This window comes from Ammodytes marinus, assembly GCF_949987685.1.
Source record: "Ammodytes marinus genome assembly, chromosome: 18".
NCBI classification, from domain to species: Eukaryota; Metazoa; Chordata; class Actinopteri; order Uranoscopiformes; family Ammodytidae; genus Ammodytes; species Ammodytes marinus.
This window is the reverse complement of record NC_137222.1, coordinates 9,417,812-9,435,784: the sequence shown is the minus strand read 5'-3', so window position 1 is coordinate 9,435,784 and position 17,973 is coordinate 9,417,812. Positions and strand designations below refer to the sequence as shown.

General features: G+C 39.6%; 2 protein-coding genes across 9 annotated transcripts in view; both read left to right on the top strand.

The window, feature by feature from the left end:
• Positions 1–5,426, top strand: part of nacc2 (NACC family member 2) — a 32,731-nt gene extending 27,305 nt beyond the window's left edge. For all 3 annotated transcript variants that reach the window (XM_080046409.1, XM_080046411.1, XM_080046410.1), the window contains exon 7: positions 38–5,426. In XM_080046409.1, coding sequence (XP_079902535.1) covers positions 38–570 — 533 coding nt within the window. In that variant the 3' untranslated portion in view covers positions 571–5,426. The remainder of the gene's footprint in view (positions 1–37) is intronic.
• A 2,533-nt stretch (positions 5,427–7,959) lies between these two features.
• The window catches only part of nup214 (nucleoporin 214), a 31,118-nt gene continuing 21,104 nt past the window's right edge, over positions 7,960–17,973 (top strand). For all 6 annotated transcript variants that reach the window (XM_080046195.1, XM_080046196.1, XM_080046194.1 and 3 more), the window contains exons 1-11: positions 7,960–8,101; positions 9,026–9,221; positions 9,349–9,503; positions 10,113–10,311; positions 10,395–10,465; positions 10,598–10,661; positions 10,820–10,923; positions 11,493–11,602; positions 11,767–11,833; positions 12,366–12,489; positions 16,882–17,040. In XM_080046195.1, coding sequence (XP_079902321.1) covers positions 8,060–8,101; positions 9,026–9,221; positions 9,349–9,503; positions 10,113–10,311; positions 10,395–10,465; positions 10,598–10,661; positions 10,820–10,923; positions 11,493–11,602; positions 11,767–11,833; positions 12,366–12,489; positions 16,882–17,040 — 1,291 coding nt within the window. In that variant the 5' untranslated portion in view covers positions 7,960–8,059. The remainder of the gene's footprint in view (positions 8,102–9,025; positions 9,222–9,348; positions 9,504–10,112; positions 10,312–10,394; positions 10,466–10,597; positions 10,662–10,819; positions 10,924–11,492; positions 11,603–11,766; positions 11,834–12,365; positions 12,490–16,881; positions 17,041–17,973) is intronic.

Genomic DNA, 17,973 nt, shown 5'->3' with positions numbered 1-17,973 from the left:
CTTCATGGAGTTGTGTTGTGTTTCCTTCTTGTTACAGTCTACTGTCAAAATTTCAACCCTAACTTCAAGGAGAGTGAAATGAATGTGATTGCCGCCGACATGTGCACGAATGCGAGGCGTGTCCGCAAGCGATGGTTGCCCAAGATCAAGTCCATGCTGCCCGATGGCATGGAGGTGTACCGTGCGGGAATGGGCATGGGTGCTGCTGCTGTGGGTCTGGGCCTGGCACTGGGTGCTACCCATCAAACGGCGGTACCCCTCCAGTTCGAGCCTGACTTCAAGGCCCTAGAGCAAAGGTTGTATGCAGATCGCAAGGACCACCCTCTCAGGACTCACCTAGCGCTGAGGGAGGGCAGCCCTGGATCGGGGGCGGCGGCCATTGTCGAGGGCGAAGGAGTAGCCCGGGAAGAACAGGAGGAAGATGAGGATGAAGCTGGGATGGAGGGTGTAGACGGATCACTGGGGGCGACATCTATGAACCCCGTAGCTGACGCGGGTAATTGTGGTGACACGCCGCCACAGCAGGAAGTGGAAAGTTTTGGACAAGGTCTGAGGGTGAATGGACAGTGAATTGTCCCTTCAGGCTGCCTCTAACATTGTGAAATCTGTTCAACACCGCATTTTCTTATTATTGCTCTCTTGCTCTAACATTTCGTCCACCTCTCCTCTGTGCTTCCTCAACAGGAATTACTCAGCACAAAAAAAGCTGCGCTCGTAGGTCCTACCTTAACAGGAGTTTGTCACACATGCATGCGCACAGGTGTGCTTGTGTACATGCATACTTACTGATAGTGGAACTAGAACACTGATAGTAGAAGTAGACACAGGCATGGCATTAGAACATTGAGGAAATCAAGCTTTTCCTGCTCCATCCTTTTCTCCGTATACTCTGTATTTACTCTGTATTTCGGCGCCTGCAGCGATATTACAAAGAGCTGATAGCAGAACAAATGGCTGTAACGATTCTTAATTTCAGTGCAATGCACAAGCAAGTGCTTCTTTGCCGGCAGTTTAGAGTGTGGTGTAATGGTTTGTAAAACGATTCCCATTTCTTGGAAAGCTGCATCTGAAAATAACACATGTTACTTCGGGAAAAATGGAGCAAAGAAAAAAAGTTATCTTAAAAAGCAGTGTTATTTTTCTGCGTGTGACCACTTGACGTCATGTTGTTGTTTGATAAATATGTATGAATATATATAATGACTATTACAAGTAAAGGTAAAGTACTGTAATGTCACCATTAAACTGAACAATTTCAAGTTAATATTAATGATAAAGTTGGTTAATAAGTTGTTGCTTTTGCCAAAGGCAAACACTTCTCCACAATCTAACATTAATCTATCACATGGAGATACTTTTTCATGCATATTTGCCCGTGACATATTGGATTAGATTGTCAATGTGATGCCTGTGTCTGCTCGAGACTGCTCCTCTCAACCAAACACAAATACAGACACACTCACACACACACACACACACACACACACACACACACACACACACACACACACACACACTCACATACTAGCTTTTAATATCTGTACCAATGCAGTAAAAACACCCCCCTAAAAATCTTTGCTTTTTAACTTGGAAAAATCCTTTCAACTCACATCATTCTGTCTTAAAGATGCAGAGAGAGCCATGAAAATGCACTAAAATCCAAGCTTGCATGCATGAATACAAACAATGGATACAGAGCATAATCGAAAAACAACAAAGCCACAAACCTGCATCGAAAAATAACAAAAACTGTTGCCTGGAGATACGCCATTAGTATGCAAAAAAGGACTCGCCCTCGCTGGCATCTGACCTCAGTCTGACACGCGTTAGAACTGACCCTGGATCGACTGTGTTTGACACAGTATCGATCCGTTTTTTTCTTTTTTAACTACGCAGTGTGCTGTCAGTGTGGATAGAGGAGACTGAATATATGGAGCAGTAAGAGGAAGTTCACTACACTGAGTGGTAGTAGAGAAATAAAATTGCCAGAGAGAAGCACTGTTTAGCCTTGATGTGGTGGTGTGATTGGCACCAAGTCTGCATAGTTCTGCATCCAACCTGTTTTGTTTTGTTCTTTTCTTTTCCCAGGAGGGTTGGGGGGTAAATTATTGAAGAAAACTTATAAGAGCAATCACTGCTGGCTTATTGCAATTGCACTTGAAGAATTGTAGAAAAAATGTTAAAGGGTGGGAAACTAAGGAGTTTGGGAAAGGTGACTGTATTAAAGACTGAATTTGTTCCTCTACATCACCCTGATTGTTTATTTGATTAGGGGATTGTGGCTTTGGAGGATGTAAAATGGTCTTAATGACGATAACTGTTTATGTATGAGAGGGGGCGGAGTAAAGCAATGTCTAGCAGCGACTTAAAAACTGTGTTTTGTCATACCCATTTTCTTTTGGGAAATCTGTTATCATGCTTTCTGCCACGCATAGGGACGTAGTCCGAACAGCCTTTTTTTTTGTTTTGTGCAGTGGTTTCAACTGTTGTATGTTTTCTTTCTTTTCTTTTCTTTTTTTTTTACTTTCCCTCATTGCCAAAAAGCACATTTAATCACCAGATCAGACCATCAGATTTAGTGAATGAATGAAGCCCAAAGGTATTTTGAACCCACTTGCATTTTTGGAAAGCATGGCTATTTATGAAGTGTTTAAAAAGAAAGGAGATTTTTCTTTCACTGCAGAAATTGACAGGAGAAGCTAACAAGTGAGCAAAAAGTACAATATACCCCCCCGATATTATTATATATACTGATCCTGTGCCCCTTAAAAAGGTTAGGCCAGATAATTTTTTCCGTGTTCTACATATCTTGTTTCGGATACTTTAGGAGAAGCTTTAAGGTGGTCCTGAACAAGAAAAAACACAGGGTTTTGATTGCACTAGGAATTAATAAAGACGTTTACGGTATCTTTTTTTTTCTCTCCCTCATTTGGAAGACATGTGATCTGCCATAGATTAAAAACTGGCTGAGATGATGAATGAATGTAAACTGTAGCACTTATTTGGTGTTTGAGGGTTCCAAGCCTTGATCGAATGCGGTTGAATACTCAAAATACTTTTTTATACGACTCACTTTTTCGGCAATTGTATACTCTAAAAAGAAAATAATGGGCCATGATATAACATTAATTTGACTCTGAGGCTTGATGATGGTCTAACCCAAAGTTTTTGTGATTTTTGAAAAATGTGAACGGGTCTTCCAATGGAGCGTTTCTAGTATACAGAAAACTGAGCGGTGTTCGAGTTAAATATCATCATTACTCTATTGTATAGTATGGACTTTTTCTATAGACATATTTCGAGCAAATTATTTCTTTATTTAATTTTTTATTTATTAAGCTTCAATTCCTTAAGTTGTTTTTCGTAATAAAAAGTTATATTCAGTTGTATTTGCTTGTTTTGTCAACCAATGTAACAATCTATCCAAAATGCAGAGGAAAATAATTTTTTAATGGAATAGTCAGAAAATAGCATGCAAAAACATCAGCAGACATTGACAGATTTTTTCCTTTTAATTGTAGTAATAATAAATATTTCTTACTTGATTGATTCCATCATCTCATTTCCTAGGAGAATATGTACACCAGCCCTATTCATTTGAACTCATTGGAACAGATGTATCTGCTATGAGATCCAGCCAATCAGCAACAACCTGTAATCCTCACAAAATGTATACAATTGACAGACTACACAAAAAATTGTCAAACCAGTTTATTCCCTCTTTCATTGTTTTTTTTAGATGAGGCTTTTGGGTGAGTTCCCTTTGGAATAGTCTTCTTCACAAAAAATAGTAGAATGTTTTAATTTTTTTTGACTTAATGCATTCTGATTTTGTATAGTTCACTGTCAGTCTGACTTACAATTTTTTTTCATGTGCAGGGTGTATTTGAACGTGAATGATGTTGCCCTATAAACTGACAGAAATGTTGAGAATGTCATTGGGAAAATGAGCTCTATTTGAGGTTGCAGAAAGAAAAATGTATGTTATTCTTTGTGTTATTTACATATATCTTTGAATGAAATCATTTTCTCCTTCAGAACAAAATGTAGTTCAGACATTTTGCAATTGCTCAGTGATCAATGAAAATGAAAAAAATAGAGAAGGGATGGGATGGTTGGTTGAAAGAACCTATTTTCACTAACAACTCTTGCAATTAAATTGCTTACTTTCTAAAACCATACATAGTGCTCGGTTCATCCCCAATTACTGTCCAAAATAATGGTCACAATATAGTCTTTGTTCCACTTGGCAGTTTATCCTGAAACAATACATTTATGCAAAGAGACACTTGTATCATAAAATGCATGCCTTTCACTCGAACCCAACGAAACCTCTGATGTTTATGTTTTATTCTGAATAACTTTTATCACTGTTGGCAAATGAAGACTGCGGAATCCTGCAGCGAGAATGGGGTGTGTATTTTTTACCACACACACTGGCCTTTTATTGAATGTTTGTGTAAAGTTTAATCTATTAATGATAACGACAGCAAAGTAGTGCTAAAGAGTGGAATACATTGACTAACTACCCAGTTGAGTGTGCATTTGAACCTTTGGCAGACTCAAAAAAAAATGCACTAAAAGTTTGTATGTGTATATATGTGTCCTTGAACATAATGCCAGCACTTTAGAACTATAGTTAGAGGAAATGAAAGAGACAAAAAAAAAATGGCCGAGGGTTAGGTGAATGAGGGGAAAACGTTTAAAGCCATGTGTTCAGAGCGCTGACAATCACAATAGGGATGAGTCCCAAAGTGCATTATGGGAGATCTGACATGACTTGCTGTGCTCTTGCTATTTGCTTTGTCTTTCTCCAGCTTGCTATGAGTCTGTACTGGCTTACTGTCCCGAGTGGAGGAACGTGGCGATGTTGTTAACTCCAGCCTTCTTGAGTTATAAGTTATGTGTGTCTCTGCAACAAGGACTGACAGATATGTGACTGATAATAACCTTGGTGCTTCGTGAACAGAGCCGTCCCATGTTGACATGGACCATATCTGTAATGCTCTGGTAAAGCGCGGAGGGCCGGACTTGGTCCAAAGTTTGGGCTTAAAAGTAGCCTCTCACTGGACGACAGCCCTCGCATCAAAAGAGGATCTTTATCATGCAACCCTACGCTTTGAACATGGAAATCGTTCTCCACTATGACAGGGCTTGCACCAGGCAAACTGGGATGGGACAATTTCAGTGTTGATACTGCTTTTATGTTTCAGATGAGAAATGTTAAAATGTGTATGCGCCTTCTGACTCTAGCATCAATAATATATACAAACAGAAATGCAAGTTGCCACTTTTGATGTTGCATAAGAATCTACCTTTCATTCCCATCATGGTTTTTACCATCACCAGTCTCAGTTGTGTAGTCCAAGAGTACCTGATTTCTTTAAATGCAATACAGAAAAATCTGCTTTCTAATAAAAAGTCCTTACTTCACCATACACTGCCCTCGTCTTTCTTTCTGCCACTGTTTGCACATGCTTAGGTATTTATTTTAAGAAAGCTGTGTTTTCTGGGCAGGATGGTTATCATCTGGGATTTGCCCTGCACTGACACACCAATAACTCACACAAGGGGATACCATTTGAAAAGATCTCACCCTAAGGAACCTTGTTTGGGAATTTTCTGCATGTTGTGATTCAATCTTGGTGAGGAAAGGACCACTGAGAGAAAGTGAAATAATAATTTTTAGAGTTTTTGTTGTTGATGCTTGTCAAGTCAAATTATGTAGCATTTTTCTGAAGAATATAGGAGTAACCTTTAAGACAATTGGACCATCCAGTATATTGTCCTTAGGACCACATCAGGGTCGTATCAAACTTGTAATCCCATTATCTGCCAACTTGCTCTTTGGTTGATGGAAACCTTTAAAAAGATGCATGGAAAATTGAGATTTCCAACCGATCCAAATTACTGAAACGAAAGAGGTTTAGGTTAAAAGGTATTTTTCACAGAAAAAATAAAACATGCACCTTACAATACAGAGAGGGATTGGCAACTAACTCTAATTATTTCCAAGTCTACCTGTACATGAAAGCCCATTTCCGCCAGTCAAAGGAAAAAATAGATATAGGGGAGAGTGGCCTAAGTTGTGCCACCCCTTGTTTCTAGAAAACCATAGAAGAAATTGGAAATGTGACCATAAGAAGAGCCATCCATTTAACTCATCATGTAAAGAAGGGAGAAACATGGAATAAGATATAAGCACATTTAGGCTCAAAAAACTGTTTTTTGCCTTTCAAAGTAAAATTTCCATGATCAAGGTTTTTTGACTATTGTGTCTGAACAATTATAAACACGTTTGAAAACATTTGACATGTTTTAGTGCTTTAGTATGCTACACTTTGTGTCTATATTGAGCACAATGTCAGCCCTAAACTGCTGCATCATGCTTATTATCCAAAATTCTGGGGTTGGGGTGATTTGTGCCAGAGGGCCTGGGGTGAGTTATAAGTAAGTAAGTAAATAAAATGTATTTATAAAAGCACATTTATAACAGTTTGCACTGTCCAAAGTGCTGAACATAGTGCATTCAGTAGGTAAAAAATTAAGGTAAAATAACAATAACCAAAATAAAAGTCATAAAGCCCAGACATCCACATATAAACAAAGATAGTAGTGCAGAGGTAAGATAGTTAATGGGGAGGAAAAACCAGGGTGCACAGTTCTGAGCCTTGATTTAAAGGCAGAAATGGAGGGGGAATCGCATGCCAGGTGGCAGTTGGTTCTACAAGGGCGGAGCAGCTAGTGCAAAGTACATTTCTGAGAGTTGTGCCATTGGCATGGCTGTATACGCTGGTCACCAAAATAAAGTGATTGTCTACAGTAGCTCAGAAGAGAGTGACATCTCCATTCCACTTAACGACACCACTGATGAGAGTTCAGATGGCCAGAAAGATGATGATTGTGACTTTGTCATTGTGAGCTTTGCAGGTAAAACCATTAGATCTGCTAGGCCTTGTTTAAGAAAATTGTCTTCTGTCTTTGTAAAATATTTACTTTATTTACTTTAAATACACCTTAAATAAGTGATTGTCTAATGGATTTGTCTTGCATTACAGTTTATGAGATATATATCAATGGCACAATTTACCCCATGGTATTCTCTCCAACAGCACAACTTACACCACTTACATATATGAATAAAGACATATTACTTAGAGTCTATTGATGTTAAAGGTCACTCTCCTTTCCCCCACATACATACGTGCCAAACCATGTCCTGCTGACACCCCTTCAACCATTCAACCCCCACCTACGGCCCGCATTGTCTTTTGTCTTATTCAAACTAGTCTCCTTGCTACCTCAAATATAATGGATTTAGAGGGCACAGACACTGTTTCACTGTAACCCACAGAATTTGTCTCACTTTACCCCACTGCCACAAATTGAGAAAAAACTACCTCCCTCAGCAATTCAGGCTTCTTAATCTTCTGTTATCATCATCACATGGATTCATATGTTGGTAGTTCATCACCATGTATGATAGAAGTTTTTCTACCTGAATCAGTTTGCTTTGGCACAAAAGTTGATTAAGCAGCAAGAAAATGTACTTTTACATGCAAGAAAAACATGCTTACAACATCACCATGAGGTCCTCTCCTTCATGACCAAGGGGAAATGAGAGGGGCTTGAAAACATAATTCTCACATGACAAAAACTGTGTTCCATTGCCTAGATACAGGGGGTGTCTCACATTACCCGATGTCTCACATTCCCCCGTTCTCACTGACAAAGTTTGGCTTCTATTTAGGTATGTAAAAACCGTAGGTTATTGCAAAATATCCTAAATATTGTCCTCATTTTGAATGGGAGATTTAGTGTAGCCTACTCTGTACTGTAGCCTATTACTAGACTGTAGCCTTGGTACTGTAGTGTTGTGATCCCAGGGTGCTCTCCTCGATTTGTCATCCTACGTAGCTGTGACGTATTTTCGCGGCGTGTTTCAGCGGTCCTCTCAGACCAATGTGGCTCACCAGAAATTTGTCAAAGTTACAGACTACGAAGGAATAGAATAATATATCGGAAACCTTGGAAAGGGCGACAACGTCTGTCCTTCAAAATGAGTGACGACGCAGACTCCCCTCAGGAGAGGGAAATGAAGGTATGCTTATCCACAGGTTGTGTTGACAAGATAGCATGTGGAAGCTAGTTCATCTTCAATGGCTCTGGCTAGCTAAGCTGGTTAGCTTGCTGGTCTTGTTTAGGTTTTCTTCTTTCTTCAGTTTAACCCTACCCCAAAAACATTAACATAACTACAATAATAAGGCAGACATAATTGACAGTCAGAGACGTCGTTAACTGTCTAATAGTCTGCAGAAAGAAAGTTACAGCAACTTTTATCGTCGGACATTGTAGCCAGCTATGCTAGCACAGCAGCTAGTAGCATATAAGCTCTCGTATGTGCTCCTTGAGAGTTGAATGTTAAATTAAGGTAAGGTAAAGTGAATACACAACCTCTTGTGTCTGAAATAAAGGCACAGAATACTTGTCAAGTCCAATACATCTTTGCTACATCGTTACCCGCACAATTAGCATCATTAGCTCACGTGACGTACTTTCAATTCGAAATATAAGAAAGATGCTTATTTAAAAGACCAGTATGCCACCTCATGTGATTCACGCTGCTAAATAGGCTTCCGATATCTAAAAAGAGTGACGTTATTATGTCAAAATGAGTAGTTAGATGAGATAACGTTTCTTAAAAAAAATATATATATTACCTTTTGCATAATGCAAAATTAACTTTAACACAAAGTAGGTTTGATGTAATTTTTTTTTACAACTTTGTTTAAAAACATGGTCTTTAATTTCATGTGTGTCATCATAAGTGTTTGTTATTAAACATTCTTAAATCTGACTTGCCTTTTAGCTGCATGTGTCTGAGCAGGCACACAAGTCATGTTTTCAGGCATATTTATTATTTACTGTATATTATTGTTTAAGTTAAGGTTTGCATTTTTTTGAACTGGAACCTCACATGTTTGTTTAACAGTCATCATCATTACTACTCTTTTCTGTCTTTCAGGATTTTCAGTTTCGTCAGATGAAGAAAGCAAGAGTTTTTGAGCCCGCTGAAGATTTGCCCAAAGAAAGATCTAGTCTGCTTACCATCTCAAACAAATTTGGTTTGACCTTTGTTGGGCTCAACAGGACATTCAAAGTTTACATTACTCAAGACATTCTAGCTGTCGATAGAGTTGATGGCAACGCCAACGAAATAGGTATGAATATACATAGTATCCATTCAGTATTTCATTATATTATCATCTAATACACTGCTGCTTAGAATTTACCTTTAGCTTAATCTCGATTCATCTGTCTTACTCACAATTTTCCTCTTGGTTCTAGTTGAGGGGATAGCGGCGTTGGCGGAGGTGACTGTGGATCTGACTCTTCACCACTTGGCTCTCAGTTGTGATGAGCTCACTCTGTCAGTCTGTGGCATATCTGACGATGCAGCTTTGTACCTCACATTCTATGATGTCCGCAGCTTCGTGAACCAGGTGACCCTGACATGCAGTAGTTATCCTCACTAGCTAATCAACATAAGTTTGAATTAAATCCACCATAAAGTCTCTAAATAATCCATCCGCATTTTTTTATGTTTGTCTTGACTCTTTATAAATAAACAGTTTATAACCCTCTTCTGTAGATGATTATGCACATACATTTTTGTGTCATATGCACAATGATTACTGCAGCAGTTGTTCAGGCTCTCTCAACAATGCTTTGCAATATAAAAACGGATGTAAACATGAGTAAAGTGTACCAGTGTTGATAGCTCCTGGTGCTGTGTCTGCCAGATGGCAGCAGGCAGAACAGTTTATTGCTAAGGGGATTGGGGATCAGCTGATTCTGTTTGATGTTTTCTTACACCACGGGGTCATCCATAGCTGGCAGCTCCGTACACACAATTAAACTATTAGAAGGTAGTACATAATAAAACACAATCATGGACATTGAAATCAAGATTTCTAGATTCAGACATTTCTGTCTGAAATTGACAACCTGCTGTGCCCCAATATTAAATGTCCTAGTTTATGCCAGATATAGTAATTAAGCAATTTACATTTATGTTTTTTTTTAATTCATTCATTCATTTTCCTTCCCAGGCAAGACAACAGAAGCTACCGTTTGCCTCACTGGTGCCAGCAGTGCCCCCATGCACTTTAGTGCAGGATCTTAAGTGGAATCCTGCTCAGGCATCCATTCTGGCTGCCTGTCTGTCTGACGGCAGTATGCTGATTTTGGATGTTGCTGACAGTGTTAAAGTGCAGGCCAAGCTACCTGCTGCAAGTGGCATCACAAGCAGTGAGTGAGACTCTATGCATAATTGTTGAGTTTACCTTTAGTCTTTATCTCTTTTGTGGCTCACTTTTACTTTCGTTTCACAGTTTGCTGGAGTCCAAAAGGAAAACAAGTGGCTGCAGGAAAAATGAATGCCACAGTCAGTCAGTACACACCAGTAAGTGATGCCAATTCACTGTCATTATTAATCAAACACTGCTCCCTGTGAGAGCTTAAGCATCCAATGATTGACGGGATGAATAACTATGATGAAAAGATGATGATAATGATTTTCTTCTCTCTTGATAAGGTCCTAGAAGAAAAGAAAGTTATCGCATGTCCACACTTCTACACCTCTGACGAACCTGTCAAAGGTAAGCTGTTATGTTTGCCCATATATTGAGCTGAATTAATAATGGCATATGATGACAATATTTTGCATGTTCTAATTTACTTGCGTTTTGCTTTCATTACTGTTTTTAAATCCCATCAGTAGCTCATAATACCTCACTTTCTCCATTACCTCTCACAGTTCTGGATGTGCTGTGGCTGAGGACCTTTGTGTTTGCAGTGGTATATGCTTCTGCAGATGGGTCCCTTGAGACCCCTCCTGAGCTAGTGCTGATCTCTCTCCCTGTGAGTCCACCGTACATCCTTCGCCCACTTAATTGAACCCCTCCGGTCTTCACTGCTGTGTCCGTAGATAGAGCTGACCATGTATTTATTTGAAATTCATTACAACAACCAGGCGAATAAACAAATGTAGCATTAGATGCTCTGCCAAGATGTGTATCGTAGCTTTGAAGGCCAAATGTTTGTATATTGTAGATTCTTGTATCTTGTATAGGGCCTCTGTAGTCACATAGAAACTCTGTGAGATGGGCCTATGTGTGTATTATTTGAGGACGATGCTTTATGTAATTGACCAAACAGTGTAGTAGTGCATGTTTTTGTTGGTTTCATAGAGCTACTTAGGTCACAACTCATCTCACACATATGTCACAGAATAGGGCATTTGTTGGATGTCGATTGGTAGCAGGTTAATTCATATATTGTTCAGTACATATAGTTGCATTATTTTTCTGATAAAAGAGTGAATCATTGAGCAGCTAAAATATGCATCCACCACACAGAAGCTTGTTTCCATCTTGAAAATGTTCCTAAGGCAAATTAGTTTTACAAAGAGCAATTTGTTTTTTCTTTAGCAAAAAAAAGATGAGTCGCAGGAGACAAAGTACCTGAACTTCAGTGACACAGTGTATGGCAGCTGCACTGAGCGACAGCACCACTATTTTCTTAGCACCATAGAGGACTGGTAAGAATGGCCGCAATTGAGGGTGGACACCAAAAAGCATGTTCATTGTTGAGATTAAATGTGTTGTTATTAATTTCTTAAGAAACTCTATTTTTATTGCTGCTTTTATTTAAATGTTATGTTAAATTGTTGTAATGTTTTGCTTTGCTGTTAATTTTATACAGGGACCTTGTGTTTGCGGCGTCGGCAGCTTCCATTGAAGTCAGCGTCATAGCCAGACAAGACGACAAGGTATTCAATTAAGTGAAACGCCAAAAATGTTATAGGAATCTTCAAAAGAGTCATTTTGGAAAGTGCCTTTTACTATGATGGATTTCCTTTTACATTCCAGGAGTGGAGTCAACTATGAGATCAGTGTTGTTTTGACAGAAAAACTGAATTGATATTATGAGCTTTGAGATGCTCCAAAGTATTGAGTTACATAACTGTTCTACAAAGTTCTTCTCACTCAAAACACTTTCCTTTTTAAATTATTAAAGCCAGTAGAGCCTCCAACATCAACATAACACAACTATCAACAAACATAATACCACATACGTAACTAGCCTCTATATGACAGCTCCAACAAATAATGCTATCTTTATATTAGTGTTGAATTAGACTGATCAAAGGCTACAGCGAGTTACAGGAAGTTCTGTAGCTATTACATGAAAACTGTGTTTTTCTGATTTATTTTATTTTGTGTTAATGAACAGTTTGTTTGAATGATTACCATAAGCTGTGAGAAAACCGTGACTGAAACAACAGATTGTTGCCCTTTTAGATCTGGGAGCTTTGGATCCTGGAAGATGCTAGTAGGGCTGAGCTTCCAGTGACTGAGACAAATGAAGACACGCTCCCTCTTGGCTTAGCCATAGACTTCACCAGCCAGCAGGAGATTCAAATCAGTAAGTGAATGTGGCATCCTGTGCATAGTCCTCTTCCCCTTGTATGACCAGACTCCCATATTTTAATGTGATAAAGCTTTCGAAAGCATTTGAGCAATATTTATATGATCGCTATAGCAATATAAAATCAAATATCATGACATAGAATAGAACATAAAGCCCCTAATTGCATAATATTCTCTGCCATGATTGACAAAATGTATATTTTCTTTTGATATTTGCGCTAACTTTTATTCTCACATTGGGTCTTATTCATCATCCATGAGTAAATCTGTGTGTAGGGTTGCACATAAATTCTCACGCTACTAAAACTCTGCTCCGGATTCACGAAGCGTGCGGAAAACTCAGATTTGATCGTAAACACGTGTGTAACATGATGAATCCCAATCCTGCGTAAATTGAGAGCGCGCCCCCGGTGATCAGCAATTAGCATAGATCTCCGCCCATGAATAGCAAATGACCGCTATATAAGGGCATAGGTGCATCTGCTCCTCCTGCTCCTGCTCCGTCACCCAGACGCCGAGGCCGGAGAGGTGACCCGGTCCTGACGGAGCAGGTCCTACAAAATCAAGTGGCAATTGTTAGGGCAATTGAAGGATTGAATAACACAATGCAGGAAATCAACACCAGCCTTAAGGCAATCTGCCAAGCACTTTTGCCCACCAAAAAATAAAGTTTACTTTTTTCAGTGTCCCCCCTGTGTGATGTTTGGTTATTCTAGGTAAAACCATTTGGAGCTGTAGAAAATAACGCAATGCAATAACAAAGGCAGTATTAAAATTAATTGATGAACTAAAATAAGCGGGATGTTGGATAGATAAACGAATATATCCGTTTTTGCAACAAAATAAAATGTTCAGATTAGCTTTTTTAATGTTAATGGTAGCTTGTGCAGTACTTGTGCAAGCAACATTTACCTTAAAATCGTTCTACAAGTCGCTGGCGTACCAGAACAGCAGCCGCATTCGTCATCTCGCGAGCTGGTTCTGGAGGCAGCCGCTCAGGTGGATGTGGGATATCTGGTAGGGGAAGTCCCCTCTTAATTGAAAAATTGTGCAGGACACAGCAGGCCATTATAATGTTGCACACCTTTTTGGGTGTATAGAGGAGGGTGCCACCTCTGTGATCAAGGCACAGCCATCTTGTCTTCAGAACCCCGTTGGTGCGTTCTATAACAGCCCTTGTGACGGCGTGGGCTTCATTGTAACGCAGCTCCTGTGGTGTCTGTGGGTTGGTGAGGGGTGTCATTAGCCACCGCCTAAGCGGGTAACCCCGGTCCCCTGTGGATATAAAAAGATAAGTCTCTACATATAAATCACATGCATTTGTGAGTATATTCTTACCGATAAGCCAGCCGTCTCTCACAGCTCCATTCTCCAAACGCGTGCCAACTGCGCAATTGCGCAGTATGAAACTGTCATGCGTTCCTCCCGGCCACCGTGCCACAACGTTGATCAACACACAGTTTGCATCACATATCAGCTGCACATTCACGGAATGAAAGTTTTTCCGGTTTATGAATGCAAATGCATCAACAGATGGAGCCTTGATGCGTATGTGTGTGCAGTCTATGGCACCGATTACATTGGGCATGTTGGCCAGCGCGCAAAACTCCTGCTTCACGAGTTGCCTTTGTGCGCCATAGGGGAATTGAATGTACTCCGGCATTAATCTATTAATGCCGGTAAGTACTTTGGGCAAAATGCGGCTCATTGATGGCTGGGATATTCCTGCTCTGTCTGCTATCTCCCGCTGGAAGGTCCCTGTGGCAAGGAATCCCAGCACGGATAGTACCTGCAGATGTGCGGGGATGGCGTGGCTTCTTTGAGTTGGCCTCGTCAGATTAGGCTCCAGAATGTTGCATAAATACAACAGAATTGGTCTCGGTAGACGGAAACGACTAATCAACCACTCATCACTCTCAGCCAACAAGTCTGCCCGGTCCCTGAAGTTCCTCTCTCTCCAGATAGCACCTTGTGCCAAATCGTGCAAAAGTGCAAGTTCAGCCATTGTTACCATTGTCTAAAACCGAAGTCCTTTTTATACTATGGTAATTTCAAATTCACAACACCTGGTGAGCACTATTTTGGCCGTGACAATAGTTTTTGTGTGATTTTATTATTATGATAATATTTTTTATTGATATGTAGAAAGTACGTGTTGTCTGTGGTTTTAAACAAGTAGTTTACATTCTAAATAAATCGAATCTATATCTTAAACCTTGAATTGTCAACTTATTTTCTGTAGAACATTTTTATATTTTTTATATTTTTTAATATTTTGTCATATGTCGCATATTGCGTGTTTCAAAGGCATCAGCGTATTTTGAACATGAGAGAGAGTAATACGAATTAAAATTGTAATTTTCAACAGTGACAAACAGTATTTATGTCTATTCCTACATTTACACACAGCGCTACACACAGTCGGGAGCATGTGTAGATTTTGTGAGTAGCTACACAAAAATCAGCACTACTAAAAGATTGATGAATGCGGAAATCACACGTAAATTCGCGCTGCTCACGGTTTACACACAAATCCGTGCTGCTCACGTTTCATGAATAAGACCCACTGTCATTAATGAAGCTCCTTGGATAAACTGGGTTTTTGAGAAACATGCATGCTGAGTATTTTGTGCTTTTCAAACTGTTTGGGGGAAAAAACAAAAAACTTTTTTGTGTTTTCATATTCCCAAAAAACAAATGATTGTTTATATGTCGCAGGGTTGTTAAGTTAACCTAAATTGTATAATAGCTGGTCATCTCTTGTGCTCCATTTCATTGTCTTTGTTTTAGCTCCGAAGAAGTTCATGTGCAACACTCCCCTAATGATCAAATCAAGCTGAACTCCGTCAGGGTGCTATGTGCATACACTCATACAGCATCCACTGCAGTGCTTTATTGCAGCGTGTGTAAAGAATAATGATAAGCCCCCGTCTCAGTACACTGTTTTATCTTAAATGGCCTTGTCTGCCAGACATTCACGTAGAGCTACTGCTGCTACTGTCTAGTCACATCCCTCTCCGCTCACCCCCAGAACTCTCTCCCCAGCCAGATAAAAAAAAAACATGGCAATTTGAGCAACATTTTACCATGATTGTTGTGTGATCAAAACACTTTATCCGAAGTGAGACATTAGATAGGGAAAGCGACGAGAAAGAAAGGAGAGAGATATCTGCAGAGAGAAAAAATGCACTCATTAAAATGACTAAGACAAGTTATAGGAGCACAACAAAGCCCAGACACTCCTGTTGCAGAATGCTGATGAGGTTTACCGTGTGCCTCTCCCTTCTGTTCTCTCTCTCTCCCTTCTGTTCACTCTGTTTTTATCCCTCTTTCTCTTTGCTGCTTGCTTTCTTTCAAACTAGTTTCATAACCGAGATGAAACTGAACATTAGATGCTGTGAATTTTGTGGAGAACTTGGGGTCAAAATGTATTTTAGTGTTTGTTATGTATCTGTAATAGATATAGGTTTAAATGTATGGAGACAGAAAAAAATTGATTGTCATAATATCCAAAGTATACATGCATGGAATGAATATAAAGTGTAATGGCCACAGAGGTAAGTCAGCAGTAGTTAATCTAACACTGACATGTATTGAGAAAGAGCAGTGTACAGCTGTCAACCCCTGATGTCTGTAAAACAACTTTATGAAAAGTTTAAGATATGAGACAGAGCTGTACATAGAACAAATACTAAAATGACTAGTATCAACTCTGAGTAATGCAACTGTACTCTGTACTGTAGTTTAATCATTGAAATGTTGGTCTAGACTGGATTTGTCATTTTTATCTGCTACTCAGATAGCATTGCGTGATTTAGCAAAGTGCAGTAAAGAGTTTGGGGGTTTGGCAAGAAGAGGAATGCGGTGGACTGCTGCTGCTGCTACTGTTGCCAAATGAGGCATCTTATGACATTTGCCTCTCTGTACATGACTACATCTGCCTTTTTGAGCTGAACCCTGGGTACTCACTTTGACCACTTGAGGGCAGAATGAGCTAAAGTCAATGAGATAAGCACATCACTAACATACAGCCTTTGTGTTCAAATGCTGTCGATGTCTTTGTGAAAAAAGTAACAAACAGCATTTTGTCTTCATGAACAGAGTAAGCACAGCGAGCAGATGACACTTGCTCTTAATTGTCTCCATGGTGCAGTGTTTGTTTTGAAAGCGTAAAGCTGTGCATAAATCATTTCTCACAATAGTCTGCTACTATGGAGTGTAGATTGCAGGTGTGTGTGGGCCAGTGGGTAAATTCAACTGGAGAGTTAAGCGTTTGGTATGTTTTTGTTAAACATTTTTGAAGTATTTTGCTGCACATCACGTAGACTATAGTTTTCCTCTGTCTAAATGTCTATTGTCTGTATGCCACCTCTCTACCCTCTCACAGCTGAGGAGAAGACTTTGCCCCCTGTGCCCATTATGCTCATGCTATCCACGGAGGGATTACTTTGCCCATTTGCTCTGCTTAACCTCAATCCTGGGGTTAAACAACTGGTGTCAGCGCCCGCTGCCCTCGCCTTGGAAGGGGAGAGACTGCCCAAGCCAGGTAAGTAACTCGACAGATGTTTTTGATAAAAAAAAATGTTGTTAAGACAGCAGCTGACTTAGTCATATTTACACATAGCTATTATATATATTTTTTTTTCAAAAGTCCAAATATAACCCTAAAGGGACTTTCATCCTGTGTTCAATTTTAACTCTTACATTTAATTATGAAATACAACAATGGAGGTTGGAGGTGGTATGGTACTTTTACATCATCAAAAGGCCTACAAATTTTTATTTTAGTTTGAGTACAGTCAGTGGTAATGATAGCAAAATGGGAAAGGAAAAATATTTAATTAATTCTAGTATTATCATTATGAGACAAGTAGTTTTGATCATGCCGGGATTCTTTGACAAGTGAAACTAGAAAACCAGTGTTTTACAAAGCCCAGCTCATCCAGCAGAATATTCTACACAATTTGAGTAAACTCCTTTGAAGTCTGACAGAAATGTGTCTGTAAGCATCTAACCATGAAATAAATGTCTCTCATACACAGTGTTGGGAATAATGCCGTTTAAAATAACGGCGTTAGGTAACGCCGTTATATTTTCAGTAACGGGGTAATCTAACTAATTACTTTTTCCGTCGTTACAACGCCGTTATCGTTACTGAACGTTAAATGCGGTGCGTTACTGTGAATTGATTGAATAAACTGTGTAATCCGAGCGCACCCCTGGCTCCATACTACACAAACTGCTAGTGAGGAGACCGGGTGGGTTAACAACGAGATAAGCGATTGTTATTTCTTATAGTGTTTTAAGTTGTGTTTTATTCAGTGTGGATGACATTATAACTGTCAGTTAGCGCCGTCACCTCAGTCAGCCGCGGAGCGCTGTTTATTGAAGTTTCTTTTTCTCTCTCTCTCTGTTGTGTGAGCTTGCACGTTGCCGCAGTAACCACCTATCAATCCACGGTTGAAACGTGCTCTCCCTG